Genomic DNA, 20,751 nt, shown 5'->3' with positions numbered 1-20,751 from the left:
ATTAAAAATTGGAATTTTTAAGGGAAATAGTTTGAAACTTTGAAAAAGTTTTAATAAATCAACTTTTCCCTTTAATACTAAAGTAATGTACCAGTTTAATGGCAGATGAAAAATAGATGCCACTTGCTCTTTAAACTCCCCTTTAGCAGCAAAGCCATTTAAGTCCTTCTTCCGTAAGAAATCTGTAACCTTCCAAACACAACACTGGTGTAAATTTCAAAGTCTAGGTAGCATGTCAGTAAATGCACCACAAGCGCCAGATGTGATAATATAGTATAGATTAGTACTTATTGGAAATGTTTGGCCACATGCCAAAAGAGTGATTTTACAGTTTTGTTATGTGCAGATTGAGGAATTAATTAAAACTGGCAATACAGGGGTTTTTAGCTGGACAGAGATATCAGAATGCACCTTTATAGCACAAGCATTATACAGTAACCAAGTGATATTAAATTACCACTTCTTTTTCTCATGTAAATTTTGATTTCTAATGTGACTACAGTTTAAACAGATTATTGCCGAGGCAAGTGAATAAATACTTCATATATGAATCAAATGGAAAACACTAATTAATTGCATAATCTTAAATTTATATCACGGTTCAATCAGATTCTTTCTCAAGTATCACTTGTCAATACTTAGGCAAAAAGACTGAGAAATATTTTTATACTGGGTGTGAGGCAGGAAGGAGAAAACAGAATTATATATACACAAACACCTTGGCAGTGAGGTACTTCCCAGAAAAAACAAGATGCATAGGAACAAAAAACAAGGCTTCCATTCAAAGCTTTCTTAAAACACAAAAGAGCAAAGATATGAATAATTACTTTCTGAAATGGTTATGTATATATTCTCGTAACTTTAAAATGTCTGTCTCCAAGTATGGCTCCAGCGTTCTGCTTCTGGAAGCCAAGCAACAGTCCACAGCATGCTCTAGCAACCTGAAACTACAAGACCAAAAGACACAAGTTTCTTATGGAAACAGTGACAAAATTAACTGTCATCATGCAAGCAGCACAACTTCAATCACATTTTATAGGTACAAGATCCATTCAATAAGAAATCCAACGAGTAACATGTAAAATGGCAGAAGACCAAGAACAGATAGCCAAGAAACATAAATCTGATCCCAGGATACCTGTGCTACAATTGTACAGTTCAATGCCTGGTGAGTGCAGTTAATGCATAAGAAAAACCACATCAGGCTTGCTGATCTTGATTTTCCTTTTATTCACAGTCCAAATAGATGAAGTAAATGTAAAGGAATGGAACAAGCTGGTGGACCCATAGGTCTGCTAGGACATGCTGCTTATTAAGTATAGGATATGAAAGATGAACTGCTGAAAATTATTCACTGATGATATCTGACAAAAATGCCACTCATGCATTAAGGCTAATGCTTTAACAAATGCTGGAAACAAAGGCTCCCATCGAGATCCTCAATGGAAAACAGGCACAGAGTTTGCCCAATCTGTATTACTGCCCGGTTCCCTCTGTGGAACTCTGTTTTTCTTTTGCTCAGATTTCTCTTTCAAAAGCAGCAGATGTGTTTGCAGCCTGACAAGCATTTATGCTGATCTCCATGAGGGGGTCTGCAGAATCCTTCCCAAAGAGGAGCAAAGGAACACCGAGTGTTGCTCAGAACACCCAGAACTACATACACCCCTTCACTTGACCACAGCATAGTGCCCTAAAGAAGCAACTTCTGAATTAGTATTCTCAACATTTCTTTGCACTAAGGTAGCAACCATTCAGAGACAGTTAAGATGACTAATTAGGTATCACTGTGCATGGCAAATACTTGTCTTTGAAATAATTCAAAAGTAAGAAAAAATGTGCATTTGCAAATTTTCACTTGCACAGTTAAAATGGCTGATACTAATCAGTTCAACATTTAAATTAACATTATTGGCTCAATTCAGGGTGAAAAAAATACAGTAACTTGCACAATCCTTTAAGAGTACTTAATCCTGAGCTAGATTTCCTACTTCCAGTAACACAGATCTTACAATATAAAAACCACTACAACTACAGAATTTTACCCTGAACGTGACAAGTGAAGCATTGGGAAATGTGCCACTGGCTTTTTAATCAATACCACACCACCCAGTAGTTCATACACAGGAAAGTCCACACAGCCTAATCTACTCAAAGTGTCCAAGCAAATCTGTTAAGTATAGTGAAGGAAATAAAATTTTTGTTCGAAAACTTCATTTCTGAAAGGGAGAAAAAGTGCTTTTAAACAGTTTTGTGGCTTATAAATAACCAATTTTATAGATATTTCATATATAACTCATGCTTCAGTTCTCTGAGCAGCATCCTTCATGGCAGCTTATATTTTCAATAGTAAACACAGCTATTCAATCAAGTAGTGGAAAACTTCAAGGCAGAGGCTTCTTTATCAGCAGGGTATGTTGAGAAACACATTAATTTGATGCATTTGTGTTTACAGGTGAAGGTATAATGGGAAAAAAAAAATCACTCCTTATCTCAGTCCACTCATACACAAATGAAACATGCAGATGTAGGATGCTGATGTTAGAATAAGCACAGGGAAAGCACTCCCTCACTCAAAAAAAAAAAAAAAAAATAACTCCATGGACAGCTAGTCCACCTCTCTTTGAATTATAACTGCTGTACCACTTTTACTTCAGTCATAGTGAATAAAACAAGAGTTTTAGTCAGAAATCAGTGAAGATTGTCAAAGTAAACAAGAGACCTAACAAATTCCTCACTGAGCACAACAATATTGTGCTTTGAAAATGTATACATAGACAAGATGGTCAGTAAACTAAGGACAGCCTTTGCTTCCTAAGGAAGCAGCTAAGGCAGCACATTCTCCTTAAACAAGCTTGTGTCACTTTTCTGACACAGAACAACAAAACTTTTTAAGTTGATTTATACAGCTACATATTGGGAGTTGATGTTGGGTTTACTTTCAGTCCTGCAGGGAAAAAGCAAATGTTCATTTGAACTTCATGTCTCATTCAGAAGCAATATACTGGGAATCTCTGCATGTACAACCTGAACAATCTACTTCATTTTTCTCATGAAGGATCTTAGAAAGATTACAGATCAGCATGCATTTTGATGTACAGAAATGTATATAAACCACAGTGATTCTTTGCTTTTATCCTAGTAAAAATGTCAGATATGTTCTTTCTAAACAGGCCAAATACTTATGCTCTTCATGTCAGCAGCAGTGTCATCTCTCAACTACAAAATTAGAGTTCAATTTGCCTCACCTAACTTTACTCTAGGAAAACTAGGGTTTCCTTAACTTTTTTTTTTTTTTAAAGACCAAACTTTTAAACCATTACATTTCCAGAGGCAAATTTATCTCATGAAAAACCAGACTGCTGATGCAGTTGTGATGACTGACCTCAGGAAATATCTCTGTGTTCTCTATTTCTCTAGAACAGCTCTATAAGCTCTTGGAACTAGGTCAACCTTCATTTCTCTTTCTTAGACATCTGAAGATGAACAAAAGAAAAATCTAGCCCCTGTTTGCATGTTGGCCCATTCCAGGAATTGTACCAAAAAAAAGTTTCAATTACTGCTGGGATCCATTTGAAGTCCATGGTAGTCTGCTCCAGGCAGGTGCAACCTCATCTCCTCCTGTAAATGACAAGTGCTAACCTATTTCAAAACTGAGCAGAATCTCAAAATCTTTAAAATGCAAAGAAAATATCAGTAAAATTAGGCAGCAATTTTTATTTTTGCTCACTCTATTTATTCTTTATGTGTATTTATGTTTTCTTCAGCACTGTATTTATTCTTTATGTGTATTTGTTTCCCTCAGAGCTGTATATTCATAAACATGCTCAAAGGAGCAATGCAAAGTCAAAACAGATGCTTCACTTGACTAGAGGAGGCCTCTGGTGGCAGTTGTGAAGTACAGCTTCTCATAGTTCTAGGAAATATGCACTTTGATGACATAATTTTCTGTATAGAAAATGCTACAGAAAGCAGACCAAGGAGTCAGATTGCAGTAAAAATGGACATACTGCTGCTCATCTTCAAAGCACAAAAAATTTCAGCCCATAGCTCTTCATGGCTACACTACAGCTGTCAAATTAAAGTTGCATACATTTGCAGCTAAGATTAAAATGACAGCCTTTACTGATCACAAAGGACACCACTGTCAGCAGTAAAACTGAGGGATGTGTTTTTACAGCAAGACATGAAGTCCTGGTGTCCAGCACCACACAGACTCCCATCAGCCATGGACCATGCATTCCAGCACCAGCAGAAGAGCAATAAGGTTACAGCATATTAGGTGCACCATCATCTGCATCCAACACGACAAAGAGGCAGTGGAAGCATTTCAAACACACACCTGAGACCAGGAAAAACAAAAAGCTGGCCTGATGTTTATGAATGCTGACACAAGTAATAGTCAGAGGCAAAGGGCTGCCTGTAACAGCTGATAATTTGCGTATTGGTTGGACAGGAGTAAAAGTAATTCCATTACCATTTAAGAGCCCACAGAGAACATAAGCAGACCAATAGACAGCTGAGGACCCTCTCTGGAATGGCCAACTTCTCTACTGCTCTTTTGGACCTTGACACTGGAATCTCAGGAAGAAAATAATAAGTCTCACCACTGAAACTGATGCTGTCAACAGCAACAGCTGCCACAAGCAGTTCCTCTAAGAATGAGACTACAGCAAGCAGCTAGAACTGTAGTTCCATCCTTCTGTTTGCACTAGCAATTACCTTAAAAGCTGTCCAGGATGCAAATGAAATTTAAGAAGTTTCAGTGTTACATAATGCAACCAACTAATGCACAAATGCAAATAACTAATTATTTTCAGCTGAGCAAAACAGACAAGATCTAAAAAAGAAGAGAATTTAACATTTCTCCCATCAGACCAGCCAAACTAATATAATAGCAATGCTAACCAAAAGCATTTACTGTTTGGTATTTATTATAATAAACAGCTGAACTGCCTAGCCAAGAGGCACTAAAATTTCTTTAAAATGATTCTCTTAATTCTTAGAAGTAAACTTACTAACAGATTTACAGCATCAGATCCATCAGTTCCATCTTTTAGACAGATGGAGAACCACTCCTACAAGGAAACACTAAGAATTGGGATTGCCCAACCTGGTAAAGAGAAGGTTTTGGCATGACCTAATTGCTGCCTTCTTGTACCTGAAGGAAGCCTATAATAAAGATGGAGAGAAACTTTCTACAAAAGTATGTAGTGACAGAACAAGGGGGAAGAGCTTCAAACTAATAGGTTTAGATTAGGTATTAGAAAAAAAAAAAAAATTCTTCACTGCAAGGGCAGAACTGAACCAATTTCCCAGAGAAGATGTGGATGCCCCAGCCCTGGAAGAGTTCAAGGCCAGCCAGATCTAATGGAAGATGTCCCTGTCTCTGGCAGGAGAGTTGAAACTACATAATCTTTAAAGTCCTCTTGGATCCAAACCATTCTATGATATTTGTATTTATGCCACAGTTACCTTAAAAGATGTTCAGGACAGAACATGAGCTGAAAACCTTCATGGAGTATTCAAATTTAAAGAACATATTTGAAAAATAGTGTACAACTAAAGCTCTGCACTTCCTGTGCACAGCTACATTTTTTCCTGATGGCCTTTCAGTGCAGATCCAACCCAACAAGAGAATTAAATGCTCCTTCAAAGAGATACTTTGTTTTCAAAGAATAACAGCTCAAATCTTCAAAGGAAAAAAATTACCAAAAAAAAAAAAAAAGCAAAAAAAAAGAATCTTTTTACTTGCCCAGAAGAGACTGTGAAGGACTTATTATGGCCAAAATTTCACTTCATATTGATGACAGTAACTCAACACATTTCATTTTTTACAGCTAGAAAGTACATCCAAGTAACAAGAAACACACTTCAAAAAAAAAATGAAATACACTTCAACCAAGAAGATCAAATTTATATGAGGCAACTCATAGCTGCACATATAAGTACACAGTTTGTTACACATCCACAACTGACAGCAGAATGCTGCCAAGAGCAGATGCACAACATGGATCTTTCCTTCCGTAATCTATTCCATCCCATCCCACTGGCAGTCCCTCAGTTAAACAAAACTGAGGAGAAATACAAGCTTTGCCATAGAGTAGCAGACCAATGGCTCATCTTTCCCTTTAACACATTTAAGGTGTTTATGTTGCCTGACCAGAAGCAAGGCCCTTACTGAGCAAACACAGAATGACAAAGGACTTGTCTACACAATTAAGATATTCCAAGTATTTAAAGTCAGGTATGTGCCTCATCCGCCCTATTTAAACATCTGTACAATCTGAGTTAGCTGTAGACATGACACCATATTGCCTTAAATTAGAAACTGCATGCACAGAAAGTATTTGATGGAAGCACACACCTTTTTCCAAGCCCATGGCACGGCTGTTGTCATCCCTGTGGTTAATTCAGTACACTACAGTTATGAGGACTGAGTTAAGAGAGCTGCAGACATCTCTCAATCTTCTGAGTGATTTGTTCAGCAGCATAAAGTGAGTGAGTGAACCCAGCTTGAATTAGGATCCAAGGAGTTGTTAGCCATGGTCCTGCAGGCCTGTGAATTTGCCAGCTTGAGAAACTCTCAGCTCTAGCAAAAGCAGTAATTGTTCTGTTGGTGACATCAAAGACCTCCACAAACAAAAAAGGGCTTTCCAGTACCCAGGAATTCCAAACTAGGTAGTCTGAGAAGGGTAAATGCTGCTTTTTCTTCCCAACCCAAGAATTTGTATACCTTAAAGCAAAACATTTATTTCTAAAAGTACACCTAAACAACCCTAAGGCACATTACTGAAGACCTACAACTAGATGAACATCTTAATGTAAAACAGCAAGAAAAAGATAAAGATTTTGCCAAAGACAGCAAAGATGTCAGAAAGACAAAGACTCAGAAATCATGGAAAAGCAATTTTCAGGCAGAAGTCTGATTAAATTGGGTCCTCTGCTTGAAAGTAAAGAACATGTATTCTGACATTATTTTGACCCCTGAAACAAAATTCTCTTTCAATGCTAAAGCAAATGTCTGGTCCATGTAATTTGCATGTACTCTTCATTTATGATACAGAATTAGAAAAAAAAAAATCAAGAAAAAAGAAAAAAAACAGAAATGCAACACCACCAACAGAACAACATATACAAAACAAAGCAAAAAGAAACTTTTTTTAAAAACCTAGATTGTGTTTAAATTAATGTACTTCATTTCCTTACCTTGCAAACAGTCTCTGTATCCCATGGTAAGATGGTCCTCAGATCAATAACTTCACAGGACACACCAAGCTTTTCTTGAGCCATTGATGCCACCTCTTTGATCACATGTACCTGAAAAAAGCAATGTATCATCACCAAATAATCTAAATTATGCAATTTTCTTTAAATTACACACATGGAACACAAACAGCTATGATTTAACATAGCACCTACATATTGAGCAGAGACCTTTCTATTCAATAATAACCATTTAGTATTCAGTGCATTCTTCTTATTTAGTACCTAATTATTCCCAGTATTTTGTCACCACTCCAAAAACTAAATGCACTGAAGAATCATTGAGAACAAAATTGGCTTTCTAGAGATGTGTCTTTCAGTGAAAAGTATCAGTCCGCGCTATTTTTATTTTTTTTTAATCAGTTTGAATGAGTTTTAGAAGTTTTTTGTTAGGACTGTAACTAACCTAATACCCAAATACATCAGAGTAATATGACCCATGCAATCCTGCAAGAAGCATTAAGTACATTCAGAAATACTACATTGCACTCCATCTGATCTTAGCCAAAAAGCCAACAGTTCTAGCAGTCCCAGTATCTACTCTTAGTTTAACTCACTGAAACATAGCCAAGTGATCATCTCCAAACCATTATCTTACAAACAGCTAGGAGAGAAAGTAATTACCACTACCTGTAAATATCCAGTCCTGATCCCCACAACCAAAGTGTACAGCAGTAGCACGACATTATAACCATTTATTGCTCATCCAACACACAGTTTAACACCAACATTACAAATGCTGCATTACCTGATTACTACAATTAACATTTTACTGACACAGGAAAGTATTCCACTCTAGTAGGAGGCTATCACTGAACTGGAACAGGTTATTCCGTATCCACCAGCCAAGGAATTTATTTAGTAGTGTGTCACAGTAGATATAAAACAATCCACATCTATTTCCATCCTTTCCATAAAGTATATTATGCTAAGAACAGGAAAGAAAGTAATACTACATACATTCAAAACTGTATATTGACATTAGGTTATAAAACACTTTTCAGCAAAATGCAGTTCAATCATTGGCCTCCCTAAAACAAATATTTGCACGCAAATGCTCCAACATGGAAAATAACAACTGTTACAACTCAGATTATTCTCTACAAATATCTCAGCACGAAGAATTTGCTCATGAGATATGTGGATAAAAAAAATTATCAATATGATGTTGCAAATAAACTCTGATGCTCTCTTTGTCAAAACATTTCACAATACAGGTTAGGACTATGGCAAACGACCTCCATCAAGCAACTTCTAGGCATAGCTAAGAGGCTGAAGTCAAGGACCATCCCCAACAATTAAATTGGATGAGGTCATTTTCATCCTGAAGACAACAGAATTTAGCAACATGGACATGGTCAGGCAGTGTCAGTTGCCCAAAGGTCAGAGGACATTAATAAATCCTATACAGGCATGAATTCTACACTGAAACAAGATGATTAAGGATTTAATCATCTTATCATCAAACTATATCATGCTTATATGAACAGCTAAATGCAAAGGGACAATATTAAAAGGGACATCAACAGAAGCATTGCAGTACCAGAAAGAAAATACACAGCTTGTAGTGTTTTTGTTTAAACTTCTAATACATCTGTGGCTGTAGTAAGAATGTTTGAAAATTTTCAACATGGCACACAGGACAGATGTTTTTGCTGTTTCTCTGTAAAAGTATAAACACTTACCTAGCTCAAAGGGGATATGGATTAGTTAATGACAATAAACAGATTAGTTATTGACATAAAAGTCTGAGCACAAGTGGAGAGGAACTAAAAGTTTTTTCTGCCCTTCATAAACACCACTCAGGACACTCAGCATCAGGGAACCTCACCAGAGCAGCAGCTGACAAGCAACCACCTCATGTCCCTTGTGTCCAAAACCATAAAAGAAGTTATCAATGAGTCTGTGCAACCCCTCTGCCTACTGACAGTAAATTCTGGAGTGGTAGCACAATTAGAAAGTCCCAGTTTATGTGCTTCACCTGAACACATCCTCAGCACAAACTCACTGAACATATCTGATCTGCAGAATACTGTCACCTCCAGTGACAATCCAACACAACTGGATTTACTTCATATATGTGAAACATCTGCCCCCTTGCTGTATGACACAGCCAGAGGCATGGTTTGGTCAGCTCCTAAACCTGGATGTGTCTGCACATCTGTCCAATTTTTTGTCACACCAAAAGAAAAGTGTGTCTTAACTTTTTCCAAGAACCAGAACGCAGCTTTTTTTAAGCATGTCACTGCAAGTCCTCTCTGCACTACTGCCCACTGAGTAAACTCAGGATATTATTAAATCTCCATAGCCAGCTTTTAAGCCATTACTTTATCAAGTTAATTACTTTATCAATATCTGCTGGAAAAAACAAGTACAAGTAAAGATATTTAAGAAGTCCATTATTTAATAGCAGTGAAAATTATCAGAAACTAGTAGGAATAACCATAGATAGAAAGGAGATTAACTAGTCTGAAGACAAGGAAACTACCACAGACAAGCACTGAAGATTAGAAATTTCAAAGAAAACAAAACAAACAAACCCAATAACATCAACAACAAAAAGGCACAAACACAGATCAGGTAAATATGCTTTGTCACAGAAGTTTTAAGACCCTCTCCTCTAAAAGCTTCTCAGATACTAGTAGGCCAAGAAAATAGTAACTTCTGGTTAGTCCAAACTAGACTCAAATCTCTTTTCTATAATTCTGGATGACAAAGATGTATTTTCTTGACAGCTTTTTCACTATTTGCAGATCTTAATTTGGTGGGGGGGAGGGGAGCGGGGGGGGTTGCCAATGATGTTCCTGAACAGCTTTGAAATGTAACTGTTAGAAACAAAACTACACCAATCACTACTTGTATTAAATGTTACATAGATTTTTAACTTTCTGTATAAAGGGACCCCCAAGTTACACTTCTTTAAATCACACAGTGAAGATCTATACTTTTCTTTCAGCATACTATTTTGAACTTTTCCTTCCCACTGCCTTCCTCAGAGTTACATCTCACTACCCCATTCTTAAATCTATCAGTCATTCTCATAATCATAGAAAAATCATTAACCTGATGCACAGGTACCTCTTCTACACTTCCAGTGCCATCTTCAATCAAAAATTAGTAAAAACTTACACAATAAAAAGCAGGTTTCATAGCAATACAATAGCAAACATTCATTTAAGCATATAGTGATGGAAGATAGCACACTTTAATGTCTGGCACTTGAGCTTGAATGCCAACACCACCTACCCCCTAGGCCAGGCTTTGCTGGGTGACAAATAGCTTGTAAGAGAGTTTCTGACCTGAGTGCCCCAAGCAACCATCGTCACATCACTGCCCGTCTGCAGCACCTCAGCTTGCGACAGTGGAATGTTGTAGGGCTCTACAGGAACTTGTTCCACTGTAAAAAAGAAGACAGGAAGAGAAAATAAGCATTAGATTCCTTTATTAGTCAATATTATCCATAAAAACATACAATAAAATTTTTCTTAAATGTTAAAGCCATCTAAAACAATAGACCAAATTTATACTGAGTATGTTACTGGCAGCCAGTGACAGGATGAGGAGCAATGACCATAAACTAAACCAGAAAAAGCTTCACCTCAACATGAGGAAGAGCTTCTTTATGTTGAGGGTAGCACAGCACTGAACAGGCTGCACAGAGAGGTTGTGGGGTCTCCCTCTCTGGAGAAATTCAAAACCCAACTGGATGTGTTCCTGTGTCACCTGCTCTAGGTGACCCTGCCTTGGCAGAGGGGCTGGACTGCATGATCTCCAGATCTTCCAGCACTAACAACTGTGTAATTCTATTAGCATTAGGCTAAGATAGCTGAGTATTAGCATTCAAAGGTTTAGCTGCAATTCAAATTCTTTTTAATTAGACTGTTACAAATGTTTAGTGTGGAGTTTAATTTATGTTACATACCACAACAAGATGATGCATATATACACAAGCAAAAGGTAGTAATAAGGTGGTGTACATCAAGTCAGAATATCAGCATCAGATTTGGAAATGGACACTGCTGATAAAAAAATTTCAAGTAACCACTAATTAATCAGAATTCTTGATTATTCTAGAAATCTTCTAGCCTTGAAATTATACTTTAATACTCAGACAAGAAGGATCAGCTGTGCCAGCATCCTCCTGATGCTCCAAGTATGATGATCTGCAGCTTTATGTTTAAATTGAGGTAAAAAGTTTTCAGAACCTGCACAGGAAGAATCAGCAAGAACTTCTGGTTATACCAGTTTAAAATAAGTCTAAATATTTGCCCTTTAAAAAATATTATCTATTCACCAAAAATACATCACAATTAGAGAGAGAAGGCAAGAATCAGGCATCTTGTCTTCTCCTAAGACATTTAAGGTAGTTCCATTCAAGACTCATGTATTAGTTTACAGATGGAAAAATGTTAGGTCAGTTGTGCTAGTTTTGAATCAATGCTCCAACACACTATACATTAATGGTTTAATGATTAAAACTATGATAAAACATTACCATATATCATATTTTAAAAGATATACTGTTTTTGATCTAAAGATGAATTTGTCTATGCACCAGCAAGTCAAATAATACTTCTTAAAACATATTCTAGTGGTAATTAGAAAAATATAAATCTTCTAAATACACAGAAACAATTTATAAAGAAAACACTCTGCCTTTTTTCGTTATTTCATAGCTCATAAAATACTTATTGAGTTCCTGTTGAACAAAATTGCTTCTTGAAGTTACAATAAAGAATCTCCCTGAGTGATACCAGTAGTGAAGTGGCTTGTATTTTTTCTTCACTGTTATGGTAGATCCAATACAAGTAGAATGACCTAGGTTTTTTTCCTGGCTTACAAGCTCGAAAAATGAAGTAGCAAATAATTTCCAATCATAGCAGACAATTTTCTGTTTTCTTGTTGATAATGATCTATAAATACCACCTGTGAAACAGAATCCCAGAATGACTGAGGTAGGAAATGACCTCTGCAGATCACCTAGTCCAAGCACCCTGCTCTGTAATAATTTCTTTGAATAAGAAGTGGCTAGAAAAATACAGCGCTGCAAAGGAAAGGGAAGAGAGACACATCCAGCCCTTGCTCTTTGCACATTAGTGGCAGACCAGGTTTCTATGGATTTTGCACGTTGTAGGACTCTCAGGCAACAGAAAGAGATCCTGAAAGATAATGAAACCCACAACTACACTAATTGGCATTGCATAACTGTCCTTGTCATGAAATGGTCACCTACACGAAACCTGGAGAACAAGGAACTTAAAAAGATACCATGGGACCTTCAAGTGGAAACCCAGGATACCAACATGAATGAGAATGTTTTGAAGAAGGTGGGATGAGCCAGAGGAAAAAATAGAAGGTGTACATGATACAGAAATTATTTTTTTTTTCTCTGATAATGGTTTTATCCACTTAGGGAAATGAAATATAGCATATAATTACACAAATTAACTTATTTCTTACTATAGCTAAACCATTTTGCAATTAAATGTCCATTAAATGACCTCATCTATAATATCTGTCAATTTTAAATCTAAAATTTAGCTTGTCAAAAATTTACAACTCTCCCAACTAATACAGATGAAAAATAGCATATGAAATTATTAATATTCTTTCATAGTAATTATCTAATCCCGAATAACAATGTTTACATACAAAGAAGCCTATCAATCTATTACTAAAGAAATAAAGTATTTTAAATCAAATGTTTCAAATACAGATTTCAAATACAGCAATTAACAAAAAGTAATTATCAGTGAAAAGGGGCCATGACAAGTTAATTTTAAGAGGTTACAACATCTGTTGTATTTTCTAAAGGAGTAGTCTGAACAGCAGAAAGAAAATACATGTTTTCTCATCTTACCTGCCTTGTCTCTATAACAACCACTGATGCAAGTCGTATTTATTTCTACACCACCAATGTCATATATAGTACAATTAAATGAAACTGAAAAGGTCAAAAAACATCAGAGTAGGTTCTCCACAAGATGTCTAAACCTGATAATGTCAAGGTGACTCATCTTCTCCTTTGATTCATAACCATTATGTTCTCTTGACACTGCACAGGCTGTTAACGCTTTTTATAAATCAAAGCCGCCTCTTCCTTTTTAATTCAGATATTTTCTTAGTATCTCTGACATTTAGGGGGACATCACTACAGCACTTTCAGTAACATTATGATCTCGTAAGTTAAATAGCAATAGAATTCTCTCTATGCACATGTACTTGCATATTTAACTCTAGATTTTTACTCAGAAAGGTTTACATTTCTCTGTTCCTTCCTAATATAACTGAAGGAAAATTAACATACACAATACTTCTGATAAACACTTGTACGGTTATGTGAAAGAAGACAGCATTTTGTCCTCAAAGGGTGTCAAGTAAAGGATCTTTACAACACAAAAGGGGAGAACAGGAAGAGGGAGAAGCCATAAGGAAGAACACACAGGGGCACAGACCTTACCACAAAGGTCGAGGGTGGCAGCTATAAGAACCAAACCTGCTCAGTTCCACTTACTGATAAGGGTATGGGGAATACAGGAGTGTTTCTTTCAGTAAAATTATCTGATGGAATGATAAAGAAAAAGGAGAAGCTATAAACAAAATATGGAGACACATACCTGAAGACAAATGTAATTAAAGACAAGTAACAAACCTTGTCAGGAACACTCAGAGAAAGGCTATAAATTTTCGGTAGTTGGAGTGGAAAGGGAGTGAGATCTTTGTCATTATTTTAGCTTGATTTTTTGGCTTGTTTGTTTTAAACAAAGCATTATTAGCTTCAGGCCATCTGAATAAGGACAGATATCCTGTGTTTTAAAGACCATCCCACCTATAGCTTATTTTCAGCTATAATTTCAAATACATCAACAATTCTGAACAAAATCATAGACAAATATTTAGAGGCCTCATAGGAAGAAAGAAAAGTCCATTAGAGGAAAATGATGAGGCTCAAAAGCCTACATCAATTTTAGGAAATTTTAGAAAATCTTCTGTCCCATTAATGTCCTTAACATCTTAATTTTTCAACTATAGTCCCTACACCACTGTAACATCATTCATAAAGCCCTCTGAGCAAACATGTCTATTCACATAGAGCTAAACCAAAAAAAAGCTATAGTCGGGGCAATATGATTTCATTATTCAATGACTGAGCCATCATCATGGAAATAAAGAAAATTATTTTTGTCTGGAACAACGAGATCTCAAATCTTAGATGAAGCTTTATACCATGCTAAAAAGAAAAAAAAAAAAAACAAAAAAAAAAAAAAACAAATTAAGTAATGAAGGACAACTGATACCATTTTCTGTTCTTGTTTTGGAAAGCCTGCATGTTCCCAGCTTTCAGAAGACCCTGTACTGTTTTGAGACATTAATGGAAAGACTCAATAAATACAGACATAGTTCAAGCTTACTGTCTAAGTAAGTTTCTGAATCAGTACAGTTTTCTTTCTCCTGATAGAATCAACAAACTCACATGGGGTATTGTAAGACTTTTCTCTATGAAACACAAGACAGTCATATTTTTAAAACCCTTCTTTCCACTGCTAATCTTATTCTTGTTTACCAGGCTTGTATCTCATTGCTGCTGCATCTTGATATTACCAATCATGATGGCCCTGGTCCGTTTCTGAATTCACCAGGCCACTTGGTTTCTATAGTGAAATCACCAGAAACCTTGACTATGGCCAGGAGAATAAGAATGAACTCTAAGAGAGATCAATTCTATAGAAGAAACTCCCAGACAGCAATCATCTTCCAGTTCAAGCTGACCCAACCCACAAATAACAGCTTAATGGTAAAGATGACAAACAAATGATAACACAGAGAAAGGTTTACAATGAAAATAAAAGGAACAGAAAAACCATTCCATATAGTAAAATATTCCTGCTTTATATTGTAGAAATAATAAAATATCCATATAGATGAAAGAAGTTATCTGCCACAATTATCCGTCACATGTTGATGCAAATGTACTATAAATTTCAACTTACACCACTAAACTGATGTTCTTCGAAATTTAAGACAAAAAATATAGGTAAAGTCTCTGAAAGTTAGCCATCAGAATGCAGGAAGAAATCACTCTCAGAAATTACCAACAGCAATACTGTAGCTGGTTACTGACCAGCACATAGATCACACTAAACAGTACCTCCGCACATGTTTATTTGAGATTGCCATCACAAGCCTTATTTATGTTCACTAAATGATACACCAGTTGCTTAACAAGTCATTTCTTCAAACACAAAAACCTCCCTATATTCTGAAAAGCTATGTGATATTGATGTGCAGCCTTTCATGCCAGTATGAAAGCAAGTATTTTATTAACTCTACAGGCTGTACTTGTGACTTGTAAATACTGGGGGAACGGAGAGAAATAAAGGCCTGTTTTAAAAACACTTCTTTTTTTTCTTTGTTTAACAGGACTCAGACTGAAGCTCATTTTTCAAACTACTTCTTCTAAATAGACAGAAACCTTTAAGTGAATTTTAGTAAATTTCAAAACACACTGAACTCAAGGAATGCAATACCCTATGGATACAACACACCCCACCACACTAAAAATAGCTGCACTTTTAAATTTACATTGCTAACGGGACTTCTGGGCCTTTTTTTGGAAATATACAAGCAAATAAGCAGTTTTACCAGTAAATATCTTATTTGATCCTGAGTTATATTACTATTTCTTTGTAGTTTTGATGTCTGCTTTCTAAATTTTTCCCTTATTATTGTCTTTCTAGGAAGAGAATAAATATACTGACAAAATGGATGCAATGATGGAAAAGTGCTGTTAAAAGGTCCAAAGCAAAATAGAAACACCTTGTCTGTCACTTAAATTGAGTCTACACAGAGTCAATTTATAAACTGGATTGATGGATCGAGCACAGTTAGTATTATAAAACCACAGGAGAGAAATACTATGGGTAAGTCATGGCTTCAGCTCTATTTTATCCATTGCTCATCCAATTTCTCTGCCTACCTCCAGATGCAGAACTTTTCATCTATTTTCTGTTCTGTCAAGTTCCTCTTGTACAAAGAAGTAACAAGCTAATTTTTAGACCTAAACCACCATCACTGTCAATTTCCGCTGTTCCAATATGTTACACATAATTGGGAGCTATTAAAACTACTCTGAACCAGAAAGTTCAAAACAAAGTAATGGCAATAACACTAACTTTTAAATAAGGTTAAAATCTAAATGGGCTGATTTTGAAGATTTTTAGAAATTAAGCATTTCAAACAAATTTAAACTTTGGGAAAACAGTGATGGTGGGGCTCAGTTCTTTTGGAAAAACAAAAACTGATCTCAAAACTTAATTTAGTACTTAGAGTTACCACAATAAAGCAGTTCCAATTTGGCCAAATTTGTATCAAAATTTGATAAAGAATAATACCTGTTAGTTCTATTTCTTTTTTTAACCTTAGGCTGTAAAGTATTCCACTTCCAAAGCTAATTGAGCATAAAGCAGATGGTGTTTATTTATCTCTGCAGTCAAACTTTGAGAATTTATTCAGTTTTCACAATTCCTATAAAAACCCAGCCCACAACATAGCTAGAGACCAAACAAGTCAAGACTTCCACTGAAGTACTGTTTTAGCTGTGACTAAAACTGTATGTGTAAAAGACCCCAAACATTGTTGCTTTACTGGAAAATACAACATACAAATCTTTACCTGCAGCTCTGTAAAGTATTTTGGGTTCAAAGAATATGCATGGATTTTTGTCCTCTATGCATGACAGCAGCAATCCTTTGGCCTGCAGAGGACTCCTTGGAATAACAACCTGTAAAAATATTTTTAAGTAGTTTATTTAAAATTACAATACTACTAGAAACTTACTCGATAATACTTAAAACTAAGCAATTATGTGCTTTAAATAAATCTACATACAGATCAAGCTGTTCTCACAAAGTGAATTAACAAGCACTATTTTATTAAAACACACTCCACATTTTTAATTTTATTTTGTTCGTTGATGAGGCTTTAATAGTTCCCCTCTATACTGAGGATCACTTTAAGTGATTTAAATACTAAGGTGCTCTTCTCCTAAACATTTGTTACCTAAATGTTACCTAAACATTTGAGGTAAAAGGAACAGAAAAATGTCAGTCAGATTAATACACATAAACTTAGTAGAATAAATGTAGATGTGTAACAAAAAAATGCAGCTGAGTTATCCTCAGTTACTTGGGTAAAGACTCATCACAACATGCCTAAAAGGTATTCAGACTTAGTCAAACAAGTTTTGAAGGCTACAAAAGGAAATAGCTATTTAAAGATAGCTTTCTTTGCTTACAGTAGAAGCTTGAAATTTCTTCATTTTGGAAATAAGTAACCAATGAATACCTTAAACTATTATCAAGCAAAATAAGCAAGGCCTCCAGATGTAATCCAAGTACTAGGAAAGAAACAGTATAATTAATTTGCCAACAGAAGAGTTAACTTTGGATGATCTAGAAGAATTTCAGTTATGAAAATTACCAAATTATCACAGTATAAGTGAAAGTAGAACCCAAGAGCCAAATTCCCTCAAATCAGAAGAACCAACTATCTTCCATCCCAGAGACCTCAAAGAGCTGGAATATACAGCATGAAGTCTACCAGCAAACACTTTTATAGCTGTGAAATTAGAAGTCACTGAAAACATTAGTTCTAGCACTTGTTTAAAAACAAAAATCCATTTTAAATACAGCCATGGCTTCAAAATATATTTTGAGAGTAATATCACTTATTTATATAAAAATAATATAAAATAGTAAAAACACAACCTACATCTCTCCTTACATAAAATTAACTCAATAAGTGAAGAGTAAACAAAAGAGAAGCAGTTTATCAATATTTCACCAAAGCATTTGGTAACAGACACATAGGAAATTAACCATAGATGTCACTAGTACTGCTCCTTAGGAATGAATCATTTTTAGGACAGATTTTATTTACCTCATTCATTTATGATGTTAAGTCAGAACATGGTGATGAAAACTACTCCAAAGCTGAAAGTCACTACACTAGAGAGGATGATACTAAAAAGATCCTGTTCACATTGAGGACATGACTGACAAAAAGAAACTGAAAAATACACATTGAAAGTCACATGTTTAAGGACTACATTTTTGTTACAGATTTAGAACTCAGGAGTAGAAATTAAGATCTGAATTTATTATCTGCTCAAAAGATGACTAGTGCACTATGCAGTAAAGTCCTAAAAAAACTAACAATGTACAGAACTAACATTTGCTTGCCCTATTGCAAAAATCCCTGCTCGAAACTCAACTGGAATACTTAATGATTCTTTCTTTCAACCTTCTGAAAAGAAAATGAATGAAACAGATGCCAAAAGAGCCCCAGATATTGTTAACATTTTTTTGATATTTTGATTTGTTTAGTCTAACAAAACAAAGACTAAAGAGTACAAGTGTTTTAGGATATAAATGGGATGGTGAAGGACAGATAAGTTAAATATACAAGTTAGTCAAGAAGAAATTTAGGATGGAAATGAAAAAGAAAAAAGAAAGCTTCTAACTATGAGAGTAGATATTTTTTTGTTGGAATGCAGAGAATCAATATTAATGTCTTTCATGTATACCCTCAAAACAGTGGACAAAAGATACAGCCATCCAATAGCGTCCCCAAACCCCAATAAGCACTGCCTAAGTACCAATGACCATAATCCTCCCCCTGAATAACCAAAGTTGTACAAACTCCCTTGGGCTCGGGGAATCCAAACTGCAACTGCCACTTAAGAAAAATACAAAATAAAAAGCCAAAAACCTTCCACAAAGTTTAATAAGAGGGTTGCTTTCAAAGTCACTCTTTCCAAAGATCAAACCCTACCCTTCTCAGCTTGTAAGACATTGTCTTTCCTCCTGTAATATGGAGAAAATATGCTTAGATATGGGACATTTGAAAATGCATCTGAAATACCAGTTCATTTTAACTTCTTGATTTCTATTTTAAGGGTCAGGGTTATTTAAAAATACCAGCAATCTTGAAACATTATGAACTGCATCAACAAACAGCTTTGCAAAAAATATTCAAGGAACAACACTTTTTCCACAAATTAATAATATTCAAAAGATAAGAGTCTAAAACACTTTTCTGTGCACAAAACACTAGTAGATTGTTCCATCAGTTCCACAGAATTAATGTGCCTTTAACTGAGATGACAGATCTTAGTGGTAGCAACCTATTTTAGCATTTTACCCAAGGAAAAGTGAAAGAAAGTGAAAACCCAACACAAAGATCAGAGGTGGGAACAAAGAAATTATATTACCTGGAGCAACTAAATAAAATTTTGACTTACTAACTTATTGATAAGACTAGCCATCAGTCTAGGTAGTTGGTATGAATCAGAAAGCTTTAATCACCAGAGTGAACCACTAAACCTCATCCCTTAGTATAGTACATAAAAATTTGAGATTGACCTACAAGATCAGCAGAAATTAGCTAGACCTGGAATCAGTATTTTAATAATCTAATTCCACCTTCATACAGTAATAAACTACTTTAGTTCTTAAATAAGGTCTAGAAAACATTTGATTCAATAAGCTGGCAAAAGACTTTGTAGATTGCTTTTGTCTATAATCAGGAAATACTTTCAAGTTGAGAAAAGGACCTCAAACACCACAAAGATCATACGAAGACAAGAATATATCCCATTCCTCAAATATAATGAAATAAAGTGTGAATACTACAAGGTTTTTTACTTAAGAGAAGAACAAGTAGGAGAAATGGCTATGGCCTCCCTGGAGATGAGTAATATCAGAAGCTTTAGGACACCAAAATCATTCAGAGACAACAGTTTAAACAGCAGATAAACAATGAACATGTGTCCTTAGAATATAAATACTAGTTCTGCTTAAATCTTCTACATTAATCTGCCATGAGTCACTGCTCAACGGACTGGATGCCAGCTAACCCAGAAGTACAAGTTCACAGACAAAAATTTATTCAGGAAAAAATGGAGAGCCTGACAAACAGTCTCTTGATCTGAGATGACCAGATGCTGCCACTCCCTCTTCTCTAACACAGTTACCCACCTAAGCACTAGGGATCTTCACCTCAAGGGATGCCACAGCCTTAGGCAGAAAGCCTGCCTTAAAGTTCTCAGGAAATCACCAAACAGTTGAGTTTGGCAAGGACCTCCAGAGGGTCATCTGCTCTAATGCCCTTGACCAAGCACAGCCATCCAGATACAGTTGCCTGGAACAATGCGCATACAAAATCTGAGTACCTCCAAGAACGGACACTCCGCAAACTCTCAGGGCAATCTGTGCTTCCTCATGTTCAGACAGAACCTCTGGTGTTTCAGTTTGTTCCCACTGCCCACCACTGTCCCTCATTTGAGTTAATTCAATAATACACTTAAGAGAGATGCAGAAATTTTAAAAAATAGGAAGCAAGTGTTAGTTTTCAGGTTCTGTACTACACTGGACACAAAACTATGTAAAATATGTTTATAGTGCAAAAAACAGATAAATACAAAATGCT

General features: G+C 35.7%; 1 protein-coding gene across 2 annotated transcripts in view; it reads right to left on the bottom strand.

The window, feature by feature from the left end:
• The window catches only part of BCKDHB (branched chain keto acid dehydrogenase E1 subunit beta), a 107,855-nt gene that overhangs the window by 62,377 nt on the left and 24,727 nt on the right, over positions 1 to 20,751 (bottom strand). For both annotated transcript variants that reach the window (XM_058834733.1, XM_058834732.1), the window contains exons 6-8: positions 16,936 to 17,044; positions 10,563 to 10,660; positions 7,207 to 7,317 (exon numbers count right to left, since the gene is read on the bottom strand). In XM_058834733.1, the coding sequence (XP_058690716.1) occupies positions 7,207 to 7,317; positions 10,563 to 10,660; positions 16,936 to 17,044 (318 nt within the window). The remainder of the gene's footprint in view (positions 1 to 7,206; positions 7,318 to 10,562; positions 10,661 to 16,935; positions 17,045 to 20,751) is intronic.

The sequence above is a fragment of the Poecile atricapillus genome, chromosome 3 (genome assembly GCF_030490865.1).
Source record: "Poecile atricapillus isolate bPoeAtr1 chromosome 3, bPoeAtr1.hap1, whole genome shotgun sequence".
NCBI classification, from domain to species: Eukaryota; Metazoa; Chordata; class Aves; order Passeriformes; family Paridae; genus Poecile; species Poecile atricapillus.
Note: the sequence above shows the minus strand (reverse complement) of the source record. Positions and strands in the feature narration are given on the sequence as shown.